The sequence below is a fragment of the Pagrus major genome, chromosome 20, assembly GCF_040436345.1.
Source record: "Pagrus major chromosome 20, Pma_NU_1.0".
In the NCBI taxonomy this organism is placed as follows: Eukaryota; Metazoa; Chordata; class Actinopteri; order Spariformes; family Sparidae; genus Pagrus; species Pagrus major.
In genome coordinates, this window is record NC_133234.1 from 17,412,102 (window position 1) to 17,430,994 (window position 18,893).

The window sequence follows — 18,893 nt, forward strand, 5'->3', positions numbered from 1 at the left end:
ATGTTGGAGCAGTTTGTTCTCTCCCTCTGGCAAAGAAGTAAAGTGTTTTTATTTATTTTCTGAAGGAGCTGACGTCCTCTCTAAGAGACCCAGCAGACCCCGTCCAGTGAAACGGAAGAAAGGCTGGCCCAAAGGAGTGAAACGTGGCCCTCCTAAATGGAGACTAAAGAATGAGCGGAAGATGGGCTTCAAGCTCAACCTCTACACACCCCCTGAAACCCCAATGGAGGCAGAGCAGCACCACATTCAGACTGAAGAAGCAAAAGAGGAACCTGACCAGGATATTGTCAGTGCAGACGAGGGCAGCAAAGCAGACAGAGGCTCCACTAGTCCAGACATAACTCTAGAGAGGTCCTTTTCTGAGCCCCCAAGTCTTGCTGACATTGGCTCTCAGAAGTCGAGCTCCCCTGAAGGATCTCCCGTGGCTTCACCGGTGTGCTCACCTGCTGCCTCTCCCAGCGCCATGTCCCCCACGCCTGAGGACAGAGATGACTCCCCAGAACCACCTGAAGATGATCAGCAAGACCAAGAGAGTGAACACGGACAGGACTCCCCAGCCAAAGATGTGGAACACAGCACAGTGGGTGCTGTATCGCTAGAGAATGACAATGAGGAGGATGAGGAGGAGGATGGGCAGAGAACTCAAATCGAGGATCAGGATGCAGATGATGAAGATGACAGTCACAGCAAGCCAGCAGAACCTGAGAACAGCAAAGCAGAGTTGGAAGAGAGTGCGAAAGAAATACCCGAATGCACCGAACCTTTTTTAGATCCAAAAGAAGACAATGACTCTGAATTGAGTCAGCAGGTTTCTACAGTACCGTGCAGTGAAGAGGAACCAGCTACTGCTGCAGAAAGCATCCAGGAGGCAGTGACAGAAACGACAGTAGCAACACCACCACCTGAAGCAGTAGCAGTGGCTTCAGTAGCAGCTGTAGACTCTGATAACCCTGCAGACTCTGAGTCAGAGGAAGAGAGTGCGCCCAGTCCTTGTCCGGATCACCCACCTCCTCAGCCTGCAGAGAGGCCAGCGCTCAGTCCCGTGCTGAGGGAGGACCCTCCAGTCTGCACAGAGATTGACTCAGAGACAGCCCAAGCTGTTCAGTCCTTGACGCAGGAGACTGAGCGGGAGAATGTTTTCCAGGACTGTGTGGAGACCCAGGAGCCCTGCAGGAGCCTGCAGACATACACCCACGTGGCCCAGAGCCCCCAGCTCACCTCGCTGGATGACTGCCCCCAGTCAGACCACAGCAGCCCCCTTTCCTCGGCGCAATCCCATCCCAGTCAGTCGGTACGCTCTGTTAACAGCCCGGCTGTATCCATCCTGGAGAGTGGCTACACTCAGATCAGCCCTGACCACAGTGCCATCTCAGTGCCCTCGCTCCACAACATGGAGACGAGCCCCATGATGGACGTACCGTCGGTGTCGGATCATTCACAGCAGGTTGTGGACAGCGGCTTCAGTGATCTGGGCAGCATCGAGAGCACCACAGAGAACTACGAGAACCCCAGCAGCTACGACTCGACCATGGGGGGCAGCATCTGTGGGGCAGGCCCCTCCCAGAACAGCTGCTCCTATGGCAGCATCCCTCCTAGTGGCCTGGCCCAGAGCAGCTGTGCCGTGAGCCAGCAAATGGCCGCCGTCAACCCCGGCAGCTGCGGGATGATTCAGCAGAACAGCCTGAGCTCGCCGCCGCACTGCAACGTCAAGTCGCCACAGGGCTGTGTGGTGGTGGAGAGGCCCCCCAGCAACAGCCAGCACAGCCAGCACAGTCAACACAGCCAGCGCAGCCAGCACAGCCAACACAGTCAACACAACTCTCACAGCAGGCACGGCCCACACAATCAGCACAGCCAACACAATCAGCACGGTCCACACAATCAGCTAAGCCAGCACAGTCAACACAATCCCCACAACCAGCATAGTCACCACCACAATCACCACCTGCAGCACAATCAGCTCAGCCAGCACAATCAGCACGCTCAGCATAGCCTTCACAATCAACACAGTCAGCACAGCCAGCAGCAGTCCATGGCGCAGTGTGCCATCCCCACCAACTTCACCACCACCATGCAGCTGGCAGACATCCCTGAATCTGGCAACCCAAACTTCGCCCTCTACGAGAGGATCAACCACCAGGGGGAGTATGGCAGCGGGCACTACTCGCAGTCATCCGGCCTCAGTCTGGCCAAACTGCAGCAGTTCACCAACACGTTCATAGACCATCCTCACTCGCTGCCTTTCAACCACTCGGCCTCACACCCCATCACATCTTATGCAAACACCCCATCGCTGTCATCTCAGCACTCCAGCCTGGTCTCTTTATCCCAGACGCCACATCGAGTCCCCAACCCACAGGTGCAGGCCACCATGACCCCGCCCCCAAATCTCAGCTCCCCGCCACCCATGATGCTACAGCGTAACATGGGCATCCCGCCCTCGCAGCGGATCCAGCCCCAAATGGCCTCCAAGAGTCACATCTCCGCACGCTCCAAGTCGGCCCCGCTGTCGCACCACCAGCAGCAGATGTACGCCCGGCCGCCACAGACTGTGGCCATGCAGGCGCCTTCCAGGACGCTGGCTGCCATGCCACGCATGAACATGAGCGTGAACATCATGCCGGCACCAGCCTACAATGTCAACTCCATGAACATGCCCTCCCTCAACGCCATGAACGGCTACAGCATGAGCCAGCCCATGATGAACAGTGGCTACCATGGCAACCATGCCTATATGAACCAGTCACCCCAGTACTCTATGCAGATGGGAATGATGGGAACACAGCCATACCCCCAGCAGCCCATGCAGGCTCCACCACATGGCAACATGGTGTACACTCCAGCTGGTCACCATGGTTACATGAACACTGGCATGTCCAAGCAGTCCCTGAAGGGGCCTTTCATCAGGCGGTAACTGTCCGCAGGACTGAGCAGTTTCTTCTCACGTGCATTTTGCTGTTTAAAGATGCACTGATCTGGCCTTTTTATTTTCCTCTTTTTGGTGTCTTTTTGTTATTGTTTATTACTTAAAAACCAGCAGCAGCACTTGGAAAGAATGCAAAAATTTTCATCAATGAGTAAACTTTGAAGCTAATGTTAAAAAGTATTTTTGTTTCTCCAAATGGGAAGCCTTACATCATTACGATGAAAATCTATTTAATTAGTGTTAGTGTCTCTGATGTGTCTTTAGAGCAGGGCGGGTTCAGAGCTCAGAGGTAGAGATTTCATCAGTGGTCTTGCAGTCGTGTAGCAGCCTCAAATGAAGCCATTTAATGTGCCTGCTACAAGTGGAGTTAGTGGCTGTTTGAACCTGTTCAGTGTACCTGTCTAACAGTGCTGACAATTAGTTTGTACTATACTCATGCCTTTGTATATTTAAATTATTGTACTTATTTTGTAAAGTGACAACTAGCATGCTTCAGTCTCTGTTAGTGACAGTGCATTGAGTAGTACTGTACAAGTGTTGTGCTTAATAGCAAGCCATTTTAAAGATATCTGGCCTTTATTAGGTTTCCCTCCACAGGGAGAAAGATGAAACTATATTTTGTTAATTCTAATAATGTAAAAAAATGTAAACTTAGTCCTGTTTTCTGTTCGGTTTGAGAGGTTTTATTGCTATGTATGTATAATTCTGAAGTCTTTTGTAACAGATCTCCTTGAGGCAGCTTTCTGTTTAATAAAGCAGACTGATTTCTGTCAAAATAACAAAGCATATCTCAGTGTTTGTACCCTGAAAAATTCTAAAACATTTCAAAATGTCCAGAAGTGTGGCAGAATTTAAAAAGAACTAAATGATTATAACAATGAATAACAATAAAGAAAATATAAATTTAGTCCAAAGTCGATATTTTACATAATGCCTTTAAAGCTACGTTTTCATTCCATCTGTAGATTTGTTTTCTATCTTTATAAAATGTTGGATTTATATTTTACCGAAGTGTAGAAGAATAGAGCCTGTGAATAGACCAAACTAAGCTAATGGATTGCATGTAAAACGCAACTTGTACTTGTGTTTTTGTTTATATTGCTCTTTTGTAGCCTTTGTACCTGTACAGAGTTGCTGGTAAGAACAGGGGGGAAATACCTGGCTATGTGCACAAAAATCGGACAGAATGACATTCTTGTATTTATGACTTTTCTCCTTTTGTCAGTTACTTAAAATGCTGTACATTTTAGCATAAGAATAAATTATGATTGACCATGTACGTGATTGTTCTCCTTTTAATTTGAAGCATTTTACTAGCTTGAGGCGAATGAGTTTGCAATGATGGAGTTTGAATTCGTAGTAATCCAGGCAGCTGTTTTCTCTGCAGAAAAGTATTTTAAAAATAAAAGGAAGTGGAATAAAAAAAAGGAATCTTGACTTGGACTTGACTGCTCTGAGACTTGATTTACTTGAGATTTCACCCCCTTCCAAACTGGACATGAAACATAAAAGCAAAATGTTCTCATCTCAAGTTTTTACCTGGTTAAACCCCAGAAAAGTTAAAAAGAAGAAGAAAAAGAAAAAACAAATAAATGGCACAACAACAGACAGCCCTTGCATGGTCACCAACACTGAATATTTAATTTTAAGGCCTCTGCGTTAACAACAATTAAAAAACAACAACAAAAACATGGTTTACACAACTTTAAAGGGGAAATGTTAAAAAGTGTCGTTTCCATGGACAGTATTCACAGACCTGAAATTCTTGCATCTTGACTTATTTACACACCTAGAAAGACTTGAGCCTTAACTTTAGCTTGTGTTAAATTACTTGAAAATCAACTTGGACTTGTCTCGATTTCTTTTGACCTGGCTTTGACTTCTCTGAGATTAGATATGGCTTGACTTGGACTTACCTAGGGTCATGTAAAGACCTAAATTGGACTGAATTGACTAGGACTTGGCATAACATTACTTGAGACTCGGCTTGGACTTAGCTTGAGACCTGCTGTAGTCCTGATAGACCTGGTGCTTGACTAACATCTATACAGTTTCTTAGGGTTTGACTTGACTTGGAGATTTTCTCTGATGTACTTGACTTCAACTTGTCCTGAATGACATTTAACGTGTCTTGCACTTGTCTTGAATGACCAGAGGCTTTTATTTCACCCTGATGACTTCAGACTTTTCTTGGACTTCTCAAATTACGTGACATTCAACTTCAATGACCTGAGGCTTGGCCTGAGGCTCAACTTGCCCCACGTGTCCTACAATCAGCTCTGCTCTGTAAGCTCTCCCCTGCTCTCCAGGAGGTGCATGTCCAGCTCTCTGAGCTGTTTCAGGAAGCCCCAGTTGGGGATGATCCGCCTGCGTTTTTTCACATGCTCGATGGCGTCGACCACCGTCATGTTCTCACAGATCATGAGGTAGGCGAGGAAAAGCGTGGCGGACCGACTCCTTCCCATCACACAGTGCACCAGCAGTTTATCTGGAGGTACATGAAACACAAAGTCAGGGAAAAGCTACCTTACATGCATATTAAAAAGTGGTAAACTTCACCAAACTTTCCTTCGGCATGAGGGTGAGTAGATAATGACTGGATTTTAATTGTTGGGTGACCTTTTCCTTTAAAGAACAAAGGCATCAGTCTCTATAGAAACTGTCCACATCTCTTGAAACCAGGACATTGTTCATGAAAAAAAAAAAAAAGTTTTTCAAATGTAGTTTTTCATTTATTTGTGCTGCACAAATGAGAATTGCTTTCATGCCAAGATAAAAGGATGGTGGGTGAAGTCCAAGGGCATATATCTAAAAAACCTGGCACCTACAACCGAAACTTATTGCCGCCCACACAATACAATGGAGGCAAATCAAATTGTGGTTCTCAAAGTGTTGCCAAGACAAAATATTTTTGATGATTTTGACCTTTTTCACCCTACCTACTCGGATGATGGTGGATGTTTCCACACAATAGTCTCAAAGCCCAGTCATTAAAGGTGTAATAAGCAATTCTAGAGAAAGATAGTTGATTTTTGAGTCTCACTCTGTGTTGTCTTACTCTGAGGATTTCTCAGTGTTTCTTTGATAAACTCGGCAGCAGAGAAGAAGTACTGGCTGAGGTCAAAGGTTGCGACGTCTTCTGCCACCACCCCATAGTAGACGATGTCCATGTCGCTGTAGTAACCAGCTCCGGTGTCCACGTTGTTCCATGTCCCTTCTGCTGCGTTGAAGACGTGCGTAATCCCCAACCTCTTCAGATTACGCTTGTCCTTTGCTGTCTCCCTGCAAGAAACCAGTGTGAATATATTTTTAATCCTCCATTATTTGATTCAGTTTGGTAATTTAATACTTTTTTACTTACTCGTCCCCGATGTAGACATTAGGCCAGACCTCGTTGACATGAGTATAAGCCACACTCCCACGGTTGAGGATTTTCTCCAGCTCATAGCCCCCAGGTGTGACATATTCATCCACTGGACTGGATTCCTCTGCTGCCTTTGTAACATTTATCTTGGTGCCAGTCTTTGACTTGTGAGAAGCCATTTTCTCACCGTGGCTTCCCTTCACACATGATTTATTAGCTTAAGGGGGAAAAGAAATACCACACTCGCTTTTTTTTTTTTCTCTCCCTTCCACTTTTCTCCCACTGCAATCATGAAAAAGCTCAGTTCTGTTGTTTTGTTTTTCACATGCGTCTCCAGCACCACTCACCAACAGATCGAAGTCCGTCGTCTTCCTGCTTGAAAGTTTTGTTTTCATCGTTCTGGCAGCTTGTTGTGAGGCAGTCCTTAAAGGCAGAACACGGGAAGGTTTAATTCTGGCAGGCTCAAGTCAGGGCACAGATTGTATAACCGCTCTGTGACGGGCATCAAATGCGGAGGATATTTTTAGGGCTGTGATGTGGCGGGCCCCTGACCTTAGCTGCCACGTTCCCTGCCTGTGGGGAAAACTTCCACCCAGCCAGTCCCTGCCATCCACTTCTAAACACACAACTTTAATCTCCACTGCTGGCAGGAAGCCGTGCTTATCCAAACTTTGCACTTGCCAAAGGATACCCATATTCACTGGAGTGAACAGGACACTTGGAGCTTTTGCTCAGCCGTATGAGCGACTCCTTGAAATTGTGTCAGTCTCTCTTAGCCTCTCTGCATATCTTCAGACGCTGCCGGAGAAACCGTGTAAGCGCTTGCCTCACAACACCCGTTAAGGATGTTCTGCATTTTTCTGGAGCCTCTCGCGGGGGCCAAAAGAGAAGTGAAATGTGTCAGACTGTTAGACAGATGAGGTTTTTCACAGGATGGCACATGTCTTTGATTCCCCCCGTTATATGATATGCATGGTCCATTCAGTGATCTAAATGCAAGCCCCCAAAGTGAGAGTGTGATGATGACTGTATTGCAGAATGGCTGGATGAAGCTGCTAACATGTCAGACAGAGTTTTCACACCATCAGACTCCTTTATTTTTCCCTCATATCTTCATACTCTGCCATCATTCATTCTGACAGTGAAATCATTAAACCTGTGATATCCAATTCCTTTTATTTTGACAGCATCTCTCTCCCTCCCTCTCTCTCTCCCTCTTTCTCCCAGTGTGCTCTGGAGAGCATCTCTTATTAAGATGGCTTCAGCGTTTCATCTCTTTTCAAAGTCTGACCTGAATCTGTATACACACTCAGAACCACGCCGGCATATTTTTATCATCTCGTATCAAGCCTCTTTAGACATCACAGTTTTAACTGTACGACGCCGGATCGCAGCAGTTAAGACACAGTGTTTTGAGAAATGTGAATATATAAGTGGAGCATTGTTTATTTATAGGAATACGCCGTCTTCGTGTTGTTCAAGTGCAGCAGGGCTTTTTGGCAGTTGTGCTACATTTGTTTTAATGGCCTCTGTGATATTGATTGTGCCGCGAATCAGACGTAAGCTTAAAGAGCCATATCAGTGCTTCTGTATGTTTCAGCCTCTTCTCCTCGCTACAAATTACAGTTTTGCTGACTGTTTTTTGGGATTTTTTTGATGGATTTTTTTCTGACATCGCAGACAGCCACCGCCTCGAAATCACGTCTGTATGAAAATCTGTTCTCGTTATCATGCATCCTCCGTTTCAAGTCATTCAAGACTAGTTCAGGGTCAGGTCTGAGGTCTATCAGAGCAAGTCTCATGTCATCTAGAGCAAGTCCAAGCAGGTCGCAAGTAATTAGAAACAAGTCGAAGTCAAGTCCCATATAATGCAAGTCAGGCACAAGACACTCGAGAGTCGTCACAAGTCATTTGAGACAAGTTCATGACAAGTCTCATGCAATTCAGGACAAGTCCGAGTCAAGTCTCAGCTCTACTGCGAGTTTTAATTTGAGTCTTGAGTCATGTTTTGTTTTAAGAAGTTTGAGACAAGTCCAAGTCAAGTCTCAGCTCCATCACAAGTCCAAGTCAAGTATCAAGACACTCAAGACTAGTCCAAGTCACAAAAACTAAGTCACTCAAAACTAGTTTGAGGCAAGGTCATTGTCTCAGCTCTAGTACAGCAAGTTTCAAGTTATTCAAGACAAGTCCAAGTCAAGAAAGTTTTGTGTCAAGTTAAGTCTCAAGTACTCATTTTTTGTAAGTCTAACTTGAGCCCAAGTCTCAGTTTTAAGTCTACAGCTCTCTTGATCAGGCGCTTGACGTTTAATTGAGTGTTGTAATTCACAGTGAAAATCAAATCTGCATTTATTTTTGTCAGTTACATTATTGTTGTGAAGTCACACTTTTTGCTGAACCTGCATTATAATGCAAAGATAATGTGATGAATAACACAACAGTGTGAAAAACTGTACATACATTTCAAACCAGTGACGACCTGGATGGTAGGAATATAGTAGATAGATGATTTGCATTTAACAGACTCAGATTGTCATAGTCCTTATAGATTTTAAAAAACCAAGCTCTATCCCCTAAAGCTCTACTTCTCCACTCCTTGATGTTCGGTAGTTTTCCTCTGCAGGGCCAAGGAAGAGTCCAGGTGACAGAGTTGATTCAGAAATCCAACATTTGGAAGAATGTTTCTGTGCCTGCGAACAGCCTCCACGGCCTCGACGAGGGTAAGTCTTTCTTTGATCATGAGGAAGGCCAGTGTCAGAGTCGCTGAGCGGCTGATTCCTCGCGCACAGTGGACGAGCACCTTGCCTGCACAGACGAGAGGCAGAATCGCTTCAGATGTCAGCTGTGTCTGTGTAATGCATGCAATCTGTACTGTAATTTTTAAGGCAGCGGTTGAGTTGAGGTAGTTAAGCTTTGATGGATAATATTAATTTACACCATCTGGTATTTAATATGAAACAAACTGAACAACCATTTTTGACTTAATAAACATTAGAATCAATCTTGTCATATTTCTATACCCTGATATATTGTGACATACTACACAGTTTTATTACACCCCTAGTCGTAAGTGTTTCTGTTGTTTTCTGTGGGTTCGTACCTTTCTGACTCAGAGCACCGTGAATGAAATCAGCCGTCTCAGTGAAGAACGGGCTCAAGTCAAACTCTTTACAGTCTGCTGCTTCGACTCCATGATACAGTATGTTGGTGTCTTTGTAGAAGCGTGGCCCGGTGTCAATGTGCTGGGGGCCATCTGCAGCATTCACCACGTGTGTTACTCCCAGGCTCACTAACAGGCTTTTATTCTGAGCTGTGGCCCTGTCAACGACACAGGAGATGATACCAGGAATGAGGGGCTTTGTGGTGATTCTCGCCTGTGGCCATCTCTGTCAGCATATGTGTGCAGACGCATCACTGGTGACTCAAATGTACAGATTTTATATTTATCCAAATCAGCTGGCCAAACACAGTACTTGTTTGCAGCGACACTTTCTCAATCAGATCAGCATATTGCAGCGGGGCCCCGAAGTGAGAATGTCACTTACGCATCTCCGACGTAGAGGTTGGGCCAAACCTCGTTGACAGCTCCAGTGGGGCGTCTGTTCTTCAGCAGAAGGCTGAGCAGATCGCAGGTGGGCGGTGTTTGATACTCTGGCTCCTCCTCTGGGCTCATATCTGCATCTTTCACTTCAGTGTTGGTGGATAATTATCACAAATTAGATGTAACTCAGCAGGCAGATAACAGTGAGATCATTTCCCCACATACTTGATGCGCCTGGATGGAAAATCTGAGAAGTTATCACTGCTTTCCGGCTAGTTTTTCCTCCCTGTAGGCTTTTGGAAAAGAACTCCAGTAAACTCTAACCTTATTGGTACAGCTCGCTCTGTTTTTCCATCTGAGCAGAGTATCAGTGTTGTTCAAAGGCTGAGCCCCCCTGGAATGAGACAGCTGAAGATGCCAAAGTCTGCGTGGACTATTTATTCCTCGGATGACTGTGACAGAAGCCAGGCTGCTCGTGTGGTGACAACTTCAGCTACACAACCACAGCAGTGTTTACAGTTGTAATGGTGTAAATGATTCAAAACATGGAGAGGGATTATTATCAGGTCGCCGCATCGAGTCAACAATTACTTTGTACCTAATATAGAGATTCTTGAAGCATACTGTTGGTGTTAATCTTTCTTTTCATCTTTAACAGCAAATCATCTGAAGAGACTAAACCAACAGTGAATCTAGCCACCAAAAACTATGAAAAACACTTAAACATGTCGGATTTTGTCACATATCTCTTTCATTATTATGAACTTGGACACTGTAGTTTCATCTGAAGCCATTTAGAGACATTTTCTATTTGTAGAGAGTCGCTCAGAGTCAGGCAAACATCACCGAGCATGCTCAGGGAAACAGTTCACCCTTTAAACTGTTGAGATAAGTGAACTTCAATAGTTTAAGACAACAAAAGGTTCATTTAGTTTAGCTGTTTTAGTGCTTTCTATCATATTACATGATCTTCACCAGCACCAGAGTTTGCCCATTTGTCACGGTAATATAGGCGGTCACATTTTTTTTTCTGAGCGCTTTGAAGGATTAGTTGTTTAGTTGTTTTGCCCTTTAGTTAGCATTATTAGTAAAATGAGACTGCATGTTAAGGAAGAGACGAGATGAAAAGGAGCTGTTTTGCCCTGTAATGATTTTGGGCTTATTACTGTGCGTTCGCTCAACATGGATTAGGATACAGCACAGCAGATTTAACAGGTTTTGACCTAATAATCAGGGAAAATAACCGCGCCGACATGCAGAGTTGTTACCATTAAATGATTTTACATAAGTACACGGCTTACAGACAGACAGGTTTATTACAAATTGATCTATTTAGCTTTGGAAATCATGTTAAAATCACATATATTTTATCACAAATCCTGTGGTTGGTACGCTTGCTTTCAGTCCAGAAGGAGAGGAGAAACATCTATGGATGCTAACCAGGCTAACTAAGCTAGCTGACATCACAGCTCCAGTGAGGAGGATGCCTTAGTGTTTATGTCCCACTGTGTCACGAGCACGAGGCTCATGTCCAGTGCAACTTTCAATAAAAAGTCGCTTTAATTTCTTCCAAAAAATTACAACATGTTTCCACAGTATCATCCACTTCAAACTCAGATACTATCAGGAAGCAACAATATATTCTGAATTTACGAAGAGACACATTTTATCTCAAGTCCGCCTGTTAGCGCTGAAGCTCCTCGATGACACCTGACCGTGCAGCTCTTTGTCCAGCTCTCTGAGCTGCTCCAGGAAACCATCGTTTGGCGAGATGTTCCTGTTGGCGCTGACGCCTTTGATGGCGTCCGCCAGCGTCATGTTCTCGTGGATCATCAGGTAGGCCAGAACCAAGGTGGACGAGCGGCTGAGACCCATCGCACAGTGGACGAACACTTTACCTGCCGATCAGCGAGAAACAAAAAAAACCCATCGTCACCTCGTGTGGCTCAGTCCATAAAGCTCAGCCTTCCTCTCTACCAGCTCCATTTCTGTATTTACAACCATGCAATGACTGGATTATTGTGCTGAACTTTATTCTGATGTCTAATTTGTTACTCCTCTGTGGATTAAAAAGCGTGCACATCACAGAGAGCAGCACTTCTAACTCCTGACTAAAAGTTTTCAACAATGTTGCAACAAATGTTTCTACACACGGTAATCCCTGGTTCCTTATCGGGCCCGAGGATTAGGGGGCATAGGAGCGCGTAATTGAACTGTCTTGGCGTCTGTGTATTTCTGCCGGGGATTACTGTAGGCCCCGCCACACACTGGAGCCCCCGATCAGCCAGCATGTGAATGAGGAGGCCTCATCTTATTACTGTCATGTCAGATACCGGCTTCACTTTGCATAACAGGCCAGGCAGGCACAGGCCACAAACATAATTGTGTAATTTCCATGTCCAATAAAAGTGTTGCTTACAAATTACCAGGGCAATCCATTTAAAACCAATTTTCCTGGCCAAGGTCTGAGCTTATGAGAAGATTACCGTGGGGGAAAGATATTAGCTTGATATTATGTTTAGTGTTTGATTTGCATTTTAATGAGTAATACAACTGGGGGAGGGGGGGCTGCTCTAATGGGAATTGACTGACAAACGTTTCTGTTTCTTTGCTTCGCAGACAAAAAAAAAATGTCTTCCCCAAGTCATAAGTGAAGAGAAATACCTCGAGCACGTCGAGAGCTCCTCACCTGTGGGCGAGCTCAGAGCGTTCTTGATAAAACTGGCTGCTGGGTAAAAGAAGGGACTCAAGTTAAAGGACGGCATGTCAAAAGCTTCCACTCCATAATAAGTGATTTTGGTGTCTCGGTAGAAGCTGGGCCCCGTGTTCACGCTGAACTTCCCATCAGCGGCGTTAAGTACATGGGTGATGTGGTGAGCCTGGAGTGTCCTCTTGTCTTTGGCCGCGTACCTGAAGGGAAAAAGGTGAATCAACTGTCCAGTGAGATGAGTGGAAGAAGGGTTTGTTGTTGATGAGCACAGATCATGATAGTAAGTAGTGTGCGAAATAAGGTATGAATAAACTGCATAATGCATACATTTGAAGACCTTTTGTGTTGCCAGGTTGTGGACCCACGTTTAGCCCAAAACGTTGACAGTTATTGTTTCCTGGAACGACCAGTTGCTGTTTAATTTTTTGTGATATTCATTTCACATCCATTGTATTTTGGTAGTGACAAAAAATCCTACAGAAATGTTAACTTGTTAGCATGTTTACCTGCTAATGCTACAAACGTGGCTCATCTGTGTGAAGTAAGGAACATTTGGCTAATATTTAGCATATAGCCTTACACTAGCGTGTTACATAGGGTTAGCGCAGTGCAATGCTAATATTTAGCACATTTTGAACAACAAAAGAAGAATAATTGAAACTTGGGTTCAAAACCTGGAAACCCAAAAGTGCTGCCTTATTACTGACTTACTACTGAAGAAAGATACATGTAAACACTGACGTTTAACCTTAATTTGATATTGCAAACTTGTCAGCAAACAGTTGGAGTCGTACCCCCTGATGAATGTCCAATATTCACTGTCTCAAAGGCCAGCTCTGTGTTTTGTCTCCACCATCGCCTGAGGCAAATATCTGGTTATATCATCAGCATTCATCAGCTCTTTAGCTGCTAATTAGCTGCTAACTTTGCTGATTGATGCTGGGCAGGTATCATCTGGGTGGCTTTAAGCCTCGCTTTAAAAAAGGTAGACTAAACTTTGTTAAACTTTAATTGATTATTGGATATTTCTTAATAGTTTCATAACTCTTTAATTTCAGTCTTTATTAGAAAGATTTTTTGGTCTCACATGTCTCCAATATAGATCCTGGGCTGAACTTCATCCAGATGGCTGCTGGTCCCTTTCTTTGTCCACATCAGCCTCTGGAGCTCAGAAGCCGGGGGGGTCTCATACCTGCCGTCTGCCCCCTCAGGGCTCGCCAAGCAGCTGAAGCCTCTGGGCATGTCTGGATGCTCCACCTCTGCTTTTTACAACCTGTCGCATTAAAATACCACATATGATTTCCTAGCAGAGTTTATGTGGGAGATTTTGTTGAATCAACAAAACACTGTGATGAAATTTGGACAACACAGAGTGCTGAGAAGTAAGGCTGTAGACATGGAGTCAACATCGGGTCAATAGATCTTAAACTACACTATACGCACTTTGCTATAAATTGATCAATCTACAAGTTTGATCGTTGTAGAGTTAAAATAGTTTGCAATTAAAGTCCGTCTGTAAAGACGGACAAGTGAGTAGACGAGTCTCCGTGTTTGGCGTTTAATGTCCTCAACAACTTGTAGTATAAGCAGCTTTTTAGCAACCGCCTTTTTTAAGATGTTTAAAACGCTTTTGAATTCAAACATTGGGTATATGCTGACATTTTATGTCGTAGAGCACGACATGAAAATATCTCAATGTTGTGTTAACCACAGACCTTAAATTTCAGGCATTTAACCAAAAACCCATTGAAAAAACCATCGACTTCAAGAGACAAAAAGTGCAAAAATGCTAACTTATTTCTGAGTTTTAGGACTCATCTGTAAGTGTCCCATCTACAACTGATAGACATAGTGAATCCTAACTTTACACAAAGCTAGCGGGTTAAATATGCTCAAAATGTCAGTTTGCTAGCTAACGTTCGGAATGCATGCTAGCTAGCAATTTAGCGACACACTGTGAGACAATAACCACTGATAAAATTGTGTGTAGTGTATTTTTTATAATACTTTACATCACTATCACAATCCACAATAATATAGCCTATGTTAAACTCATGTTACATTCCAGTTTTCTACTTTTTAATACATTTAAAAGTTATGGAAAAGGGACCACACACAGAACTGCAGTACAGTGTAGGCTAACACTAGAACTGGTAGTCATAAAAATGTGAATTTTTTTAGTTTAGTGACAATTATAATTAAATTTGCCAAAGATTATTTTGGACAGCAATGTGTGGTTGCCTGTCGTAGAGTAGCGATACTTTTTGTTTGTATTTTTCATATAGATAGCCAACGTTGAATTTGAATGTGAATAATGATATATATTTTAATTACTGACCTTCTCCTAACAGGCTCTCTTGAAGTGAGATAAAACTGGAAGACAAATGTAACGGTGACAAACGTTAATTACAACATCAGGCATACAGGGCCTATAGCCTTTAAATATAGACCATAAATATGCCAATAAATGCACTCCACCGCAGCAAAGGACCTCAAGAAGACATAATTGTAAGATGACCTTATGATGCTCTCATTATTTTATCTCCAGCTCAATAGCACTTGCTGGGTTTATTTATCTCCAGAGATATGGAAAATTGGTATTCAAGGCCTGTAAACATCAGCTTTTCATTTCCTGCAGGCAAGTCTAACCTGCGCATTTACAATTTACACACTGGGCTGTAGAGAGACTTATACTATGCCTACTGTATACATTAGCATCCATTTAGGCAGCTGTGTGATTCTGCTCCGGGCTGAGGACGTACAGTACAAACGATGTGTATGCATTGTTATAGTAAAGAAACCGATGGCAGCCCGGCTTCTTATTTGCATTCTGCCGGTGCGTGGAGACATAATGTGGCACTCGGGGGTTCGGAGACTTATTGTCGTGTCCACAGGGATGAGTCATTGAGACCAAATCTGTTTCAGTGACCTTTTGTTAAGCTGCCGCGGCATATGGAGGTGCACTCAAACATCACGATGGCTTTATCCATCTCGGCGTCGGTCGCATGCGTGTCACTCAGAGCACATGTGTGTGCAAGAAAAAGCTGCATCCTAACCGGCATATGCTCCATGCATACAAGTGTGTGTGTCTTAAAGGCAGAGTAAAGCGTGTCTTTGCACAAGTACAACATGTGCCTCGAGTACCTGGAGGCTCTTCTTTCTCCTCATTGATCTATAAGTACAACCCTTCCCTCCCTCCCACTGTCAGGGCAGAGAACTGATTTCCCTGGTGCACATGTTGAGCTGCAGCGCTGCTTTCATAGCCTCCCCCCTTAGGCTAACCTGTCCTTCCTGCTCTACTTCTGTGTAATTAAAGATGCTATGTATGGGAAAGTGCCCACAGTTAACATGGAGGGCAAATAAAAATGGCTTTTTTTTACCTCCTCCGGGCCTCTTCTCTGTGGTTTTTATGAATTACACCTCCCTCTTTAGCGTTTTGGATGTGGTTCGTCTGCATTTGCGAGCAAATTAATAAAGGGAGAAAGTAATCCATCGGGCAAGTATCATCACAGCACATACTCGTCTATAAAAGTGCTTTATAAACATGTTTAGCCTGCAGATAAAGGTATACAACACAATAAATCCATACACTGTAGTTTATAAACACTGTACATACTAATAAATATTTTCCAAACGTGGACTTCTATCTACAATAAATACCAGAGAACACATTGTTAGTAGACACTTGCCTTGACTGGAAAAACGCTGCTTTTCAAGGTCTCTCTGTACGAGAGCTACATGTAGGTCGACAGCACAACTGTCTGCGTTCTCCTTGGTAATCTACCCTGCAACCTTTTTTGCTATTTTAACATCTGAATCTCAGCCCAAAATAATTCTGGCATCATCTTCTGCATTCCTTAAAGGTTACCCGAGCTACCAGCACAGGAGGAAGGATAGGACACGGCTTTTTCAATAGCAAGAGAATTAGATCAGTGCTGCTGCTGCTGCACTCGAGCTTAAATCTGACACAGTCTTGAGATTCTTCTCTTCAGGGAAACGTGTTGGAATTAACACCTGGGCATTCGGTCAAGTCTGGAGTTTCAGATCTCTTTTTACTTATGAGCTGTTGACAAACATTAATGCAGCAGCTGCACTGTCCTGGATTTTCTTTAAATTATACTGCAACATGAAGTAATCAAGTTTTTAACCTATTTTTTCAATGTTTAAGATGACTGATGGATTAACAGGTTAAAAACAGTGAGAATGTCAAATTTACAGTATTTTACAAATGTAATTTTTTTAAGCAAGTTACTGCACAGTTAAATACAGTGATTCTACAGGAGCATACTGTTAAATTACAGTAATCTGATGGTCGTTACCTGTAAAGTTAGTTAAATACAGTAAATCTACCGGAGTATACTGCTAAAATACAATAGTCTGATTGCCATTATCTGTAAAGTCACAGTTAAATACAATTGCTTTACAGGAGCATACTGTTAAATTACAGTAACCTGATAGTCTTTACCTGTAAAGTTAGTTAAATACAGTAATTCTACAGGAATCCACTGTTAAAATACAGTAATCTGATGCTCATTACCTATAAAGTTACAGTTAAATACTGCATTTCCTCAGGAGTATGCTGCTAAATTACAGTTATCTATGGCCATTACATACGTTAAATTCACTGTTCAACTGTAAAAATGATACAGTTAGTGTGAAAGTAATACAACTTGTGTCCAGTAATTGACTGTAAATGTACAGTCAAATATTTAACAGTATCATTTGGACATACTCAGTCTGGCAAGTCGGCAAGTTTGTCAAAAAGAACAACACAACTGTAGAAAGATGCAAACATGTACAAACAATGCAAACATTTATTTTTATCTTGAAGTTCATTCTCTTGTACCCGAATAAAATATCATAGATTAAAAAAAAAGCCCTTATATTGACACTGAACCTGTGATCGCAATACAAACCTGCCATATAAATCAGTGTAGCTTCTCTAACAGAACATTTGCAGGTGTTATAGTTTTATTGCTGATACCGATGAAGACACCAGTGTGTGTTTGTGTGCGTGAATGCATGTGTGTGATATCGTGACGTTGAGAGATAATGATTTCTAACAGTTCGGAATAATTGCTGTCAAACTCTACTATATAATCAACAAATCTGCGTACCTTTTGGTGTCTGACGTCCCTTTTAAAGATGACAATCAAAAGACCTGGAAGCGTTTGATTGTTGATCAGCTAGTTTGACAAACACACCAAAGGAGTTTCACACTGCGAACACTGATGGGCAACGAGACAGACGCTGTAGATTGATTCCCATTTTGACTTTGAATGTTGACTTCAAGAAACAGGTTTCTATATTTTCTGTTTACAAAAAAAAAAAAAAAAGATGATGCTTTGTAGAACATTTTCCATAAGATATTTGGTCCATTCTGCTGTAATACAAAGTGAGGTGCTGAAGATTAAAACATTCTTACAAGAATGAGAGGTAAAGACGTAACTCAAAGACATGAAAAGTCCTAAACCTTCTTATCATTCGCTTCTTTTTTTCAGTGTCCCTGTTTTCACTTGACGTTACAAAAAGGTTTTAATTCATTCTGCAATCTGACTCTTGTTGTTTCTTTGTTACTGCCTTCAAAAACATTCAAATACGGAAACACTTTTTTAATAACCATCGTTAATAAATGGTACATTTATACTTTAAGGTGAAATATATAAGAATTTTAGTTGAAAACATCCAAAACATTAACTAAAATGATAAACAGAATGTGAAACAGCTAATGGCAGCTTCAGTTAGCAGCAGTTAGCGGAGTATGAACTAGTGGAGTATGAATTCAGTTCTTACATATTCCACCTTTAATTAAACTTTAATTAAACTTATTTGACTGTTAACAGAGAATAAAATGCTTTGTAAACCATTTATCGAGCAATAGTTTATTGTAAAGTTGCTAAAAATGTTTATAACGCTTCATTAATAAATGTTTTTTTTTAGCATTTCATTGTTTGTTAACAGTCAGATAACTTTAAACTGAAGTTAAATTAACTATGAATGTACCATTTATTAATGACGGTTATTGTTAAGTGTTACCAAAAGACTTAAGACAAATCATTTTTAGCTCCTGAAGCTAAAAAGGTGAAGCTTGGCCTGAAGGTGGCGCCAGAGGAAATGTGACTGTTTTATATAACAGCACACCTTTGGCTCAACATGTCAGGCTCAGCATGTCAGGCTCAACATGTCAGGCTCAGCTGCTCTGCGTCGTCATATTTGGTGCAACTTTCATCCAGCTTTGTCAGCCGCAGCGGTAGTTAGCCTCAGCTCTGCAGTGAGCCGAGCGCTAGCATGTGTTAGTGTGTTAGCATGCCTATTGCCATTGTGCTTCTGTGCGTGTTAACAGCTAGCCTACTGG

The 18,893-nt window shown here is 42.9% G+C and overlaps 4 protein-coding genes across 6 annotated transcripts in view; 1 reads left to right on the forward strand and 3 right to left on the reverse strand.

Annotated features, from left to right (window-relative positions):
* Nucleotides 1–4,203, forward strand: part of kat6b (K(lysine) acetyltransferase 6B) — a 26,301-nt gene extending 22,098 nt beyond the window's left edge. For all 3 annotated transcript variants that reach the window (XM_073489236.1, XM_073489234.1, XM_073489235.1), the window contains one exon: nucleotides 66–4,203. In XM_073489236.1, the coding sequence (XP_073345337.1) occupies nucleotides 66–2,914 (2,849 nt within the window). In that variant the 3' untranslated portion in view covers nucleotides 2,915–4,203. The remainder of the gene's footprint in view (nucleotides 1–65) is intronic.
* On the reverse strand, nucleotides 3,976–6,469 carry LOC141015275 (dual specificity phosphatase 29-like). The gene is made up of 4 exons (XM_073489239.1): nucleotides 6,288–6,469; nucleotides 5,985–6,208; nucleotides 5,219–5,414; nucleotides 3,976–4,060 (listed from the first exon to the last, which is right to left on the reverse strand). Exons 1-4 carry the CDS (start codon nucleotides 6,467–6,469, stop codon nucleotides 3,976–3,978), a joined length of 687 nt encoding a protein of 228 aa, XP_073345340.1.
* A 142-nt stretch (nucleotides 6,470–6,611) lies between these two features.
* On the reverse strand, nucleotides 6,612–9,960 carry LOC141015882 (dual specificity phosphatase 29-like). The gene is made up of 4 exons (XM_073490100.1): nucleotides 9,833–9,960; nucleotides 9,388–9,605; nucleotides 8,995–9,092; nucleotides 6,612–6,713 (listed from the first exon to the last, which is right to left on the reverse strand). The coding sequence occupies exons 1-4, from the start codon at nucleotides 9,958–9,960 to the stop codon at nucleotides 6,612–6,614; spliced, it is 546 nt and encodes a 181-aa protein (XP_073346201.1).
* A 1,539-nt stretch (nucleotides 9,961–11,499) lies between these two features.
* LOC141015621 (dual specificity phosphatase 29-like) lies at nucleotides 11,500–13,780 on the reverse strand. Its single transcript, XM_073489756.1, has 3 exons — nucleotides 13,627–13,780; nucleotides 12,518–12,754; nucleotides 11,500–11,726 (listed from the first exon to the last, which is right to left on the reverse strand). Exons 1-3 carry the CDS (start codon nucleotides 13,778–13,780, stop codon nucleotides 11,500–11,502), a joined length of 618 nt encoding a protein of 205 aa, XP_073345857.1.
* Nucleotides 13,781–18,893: the final 5,113 nt, after the last annotated feature.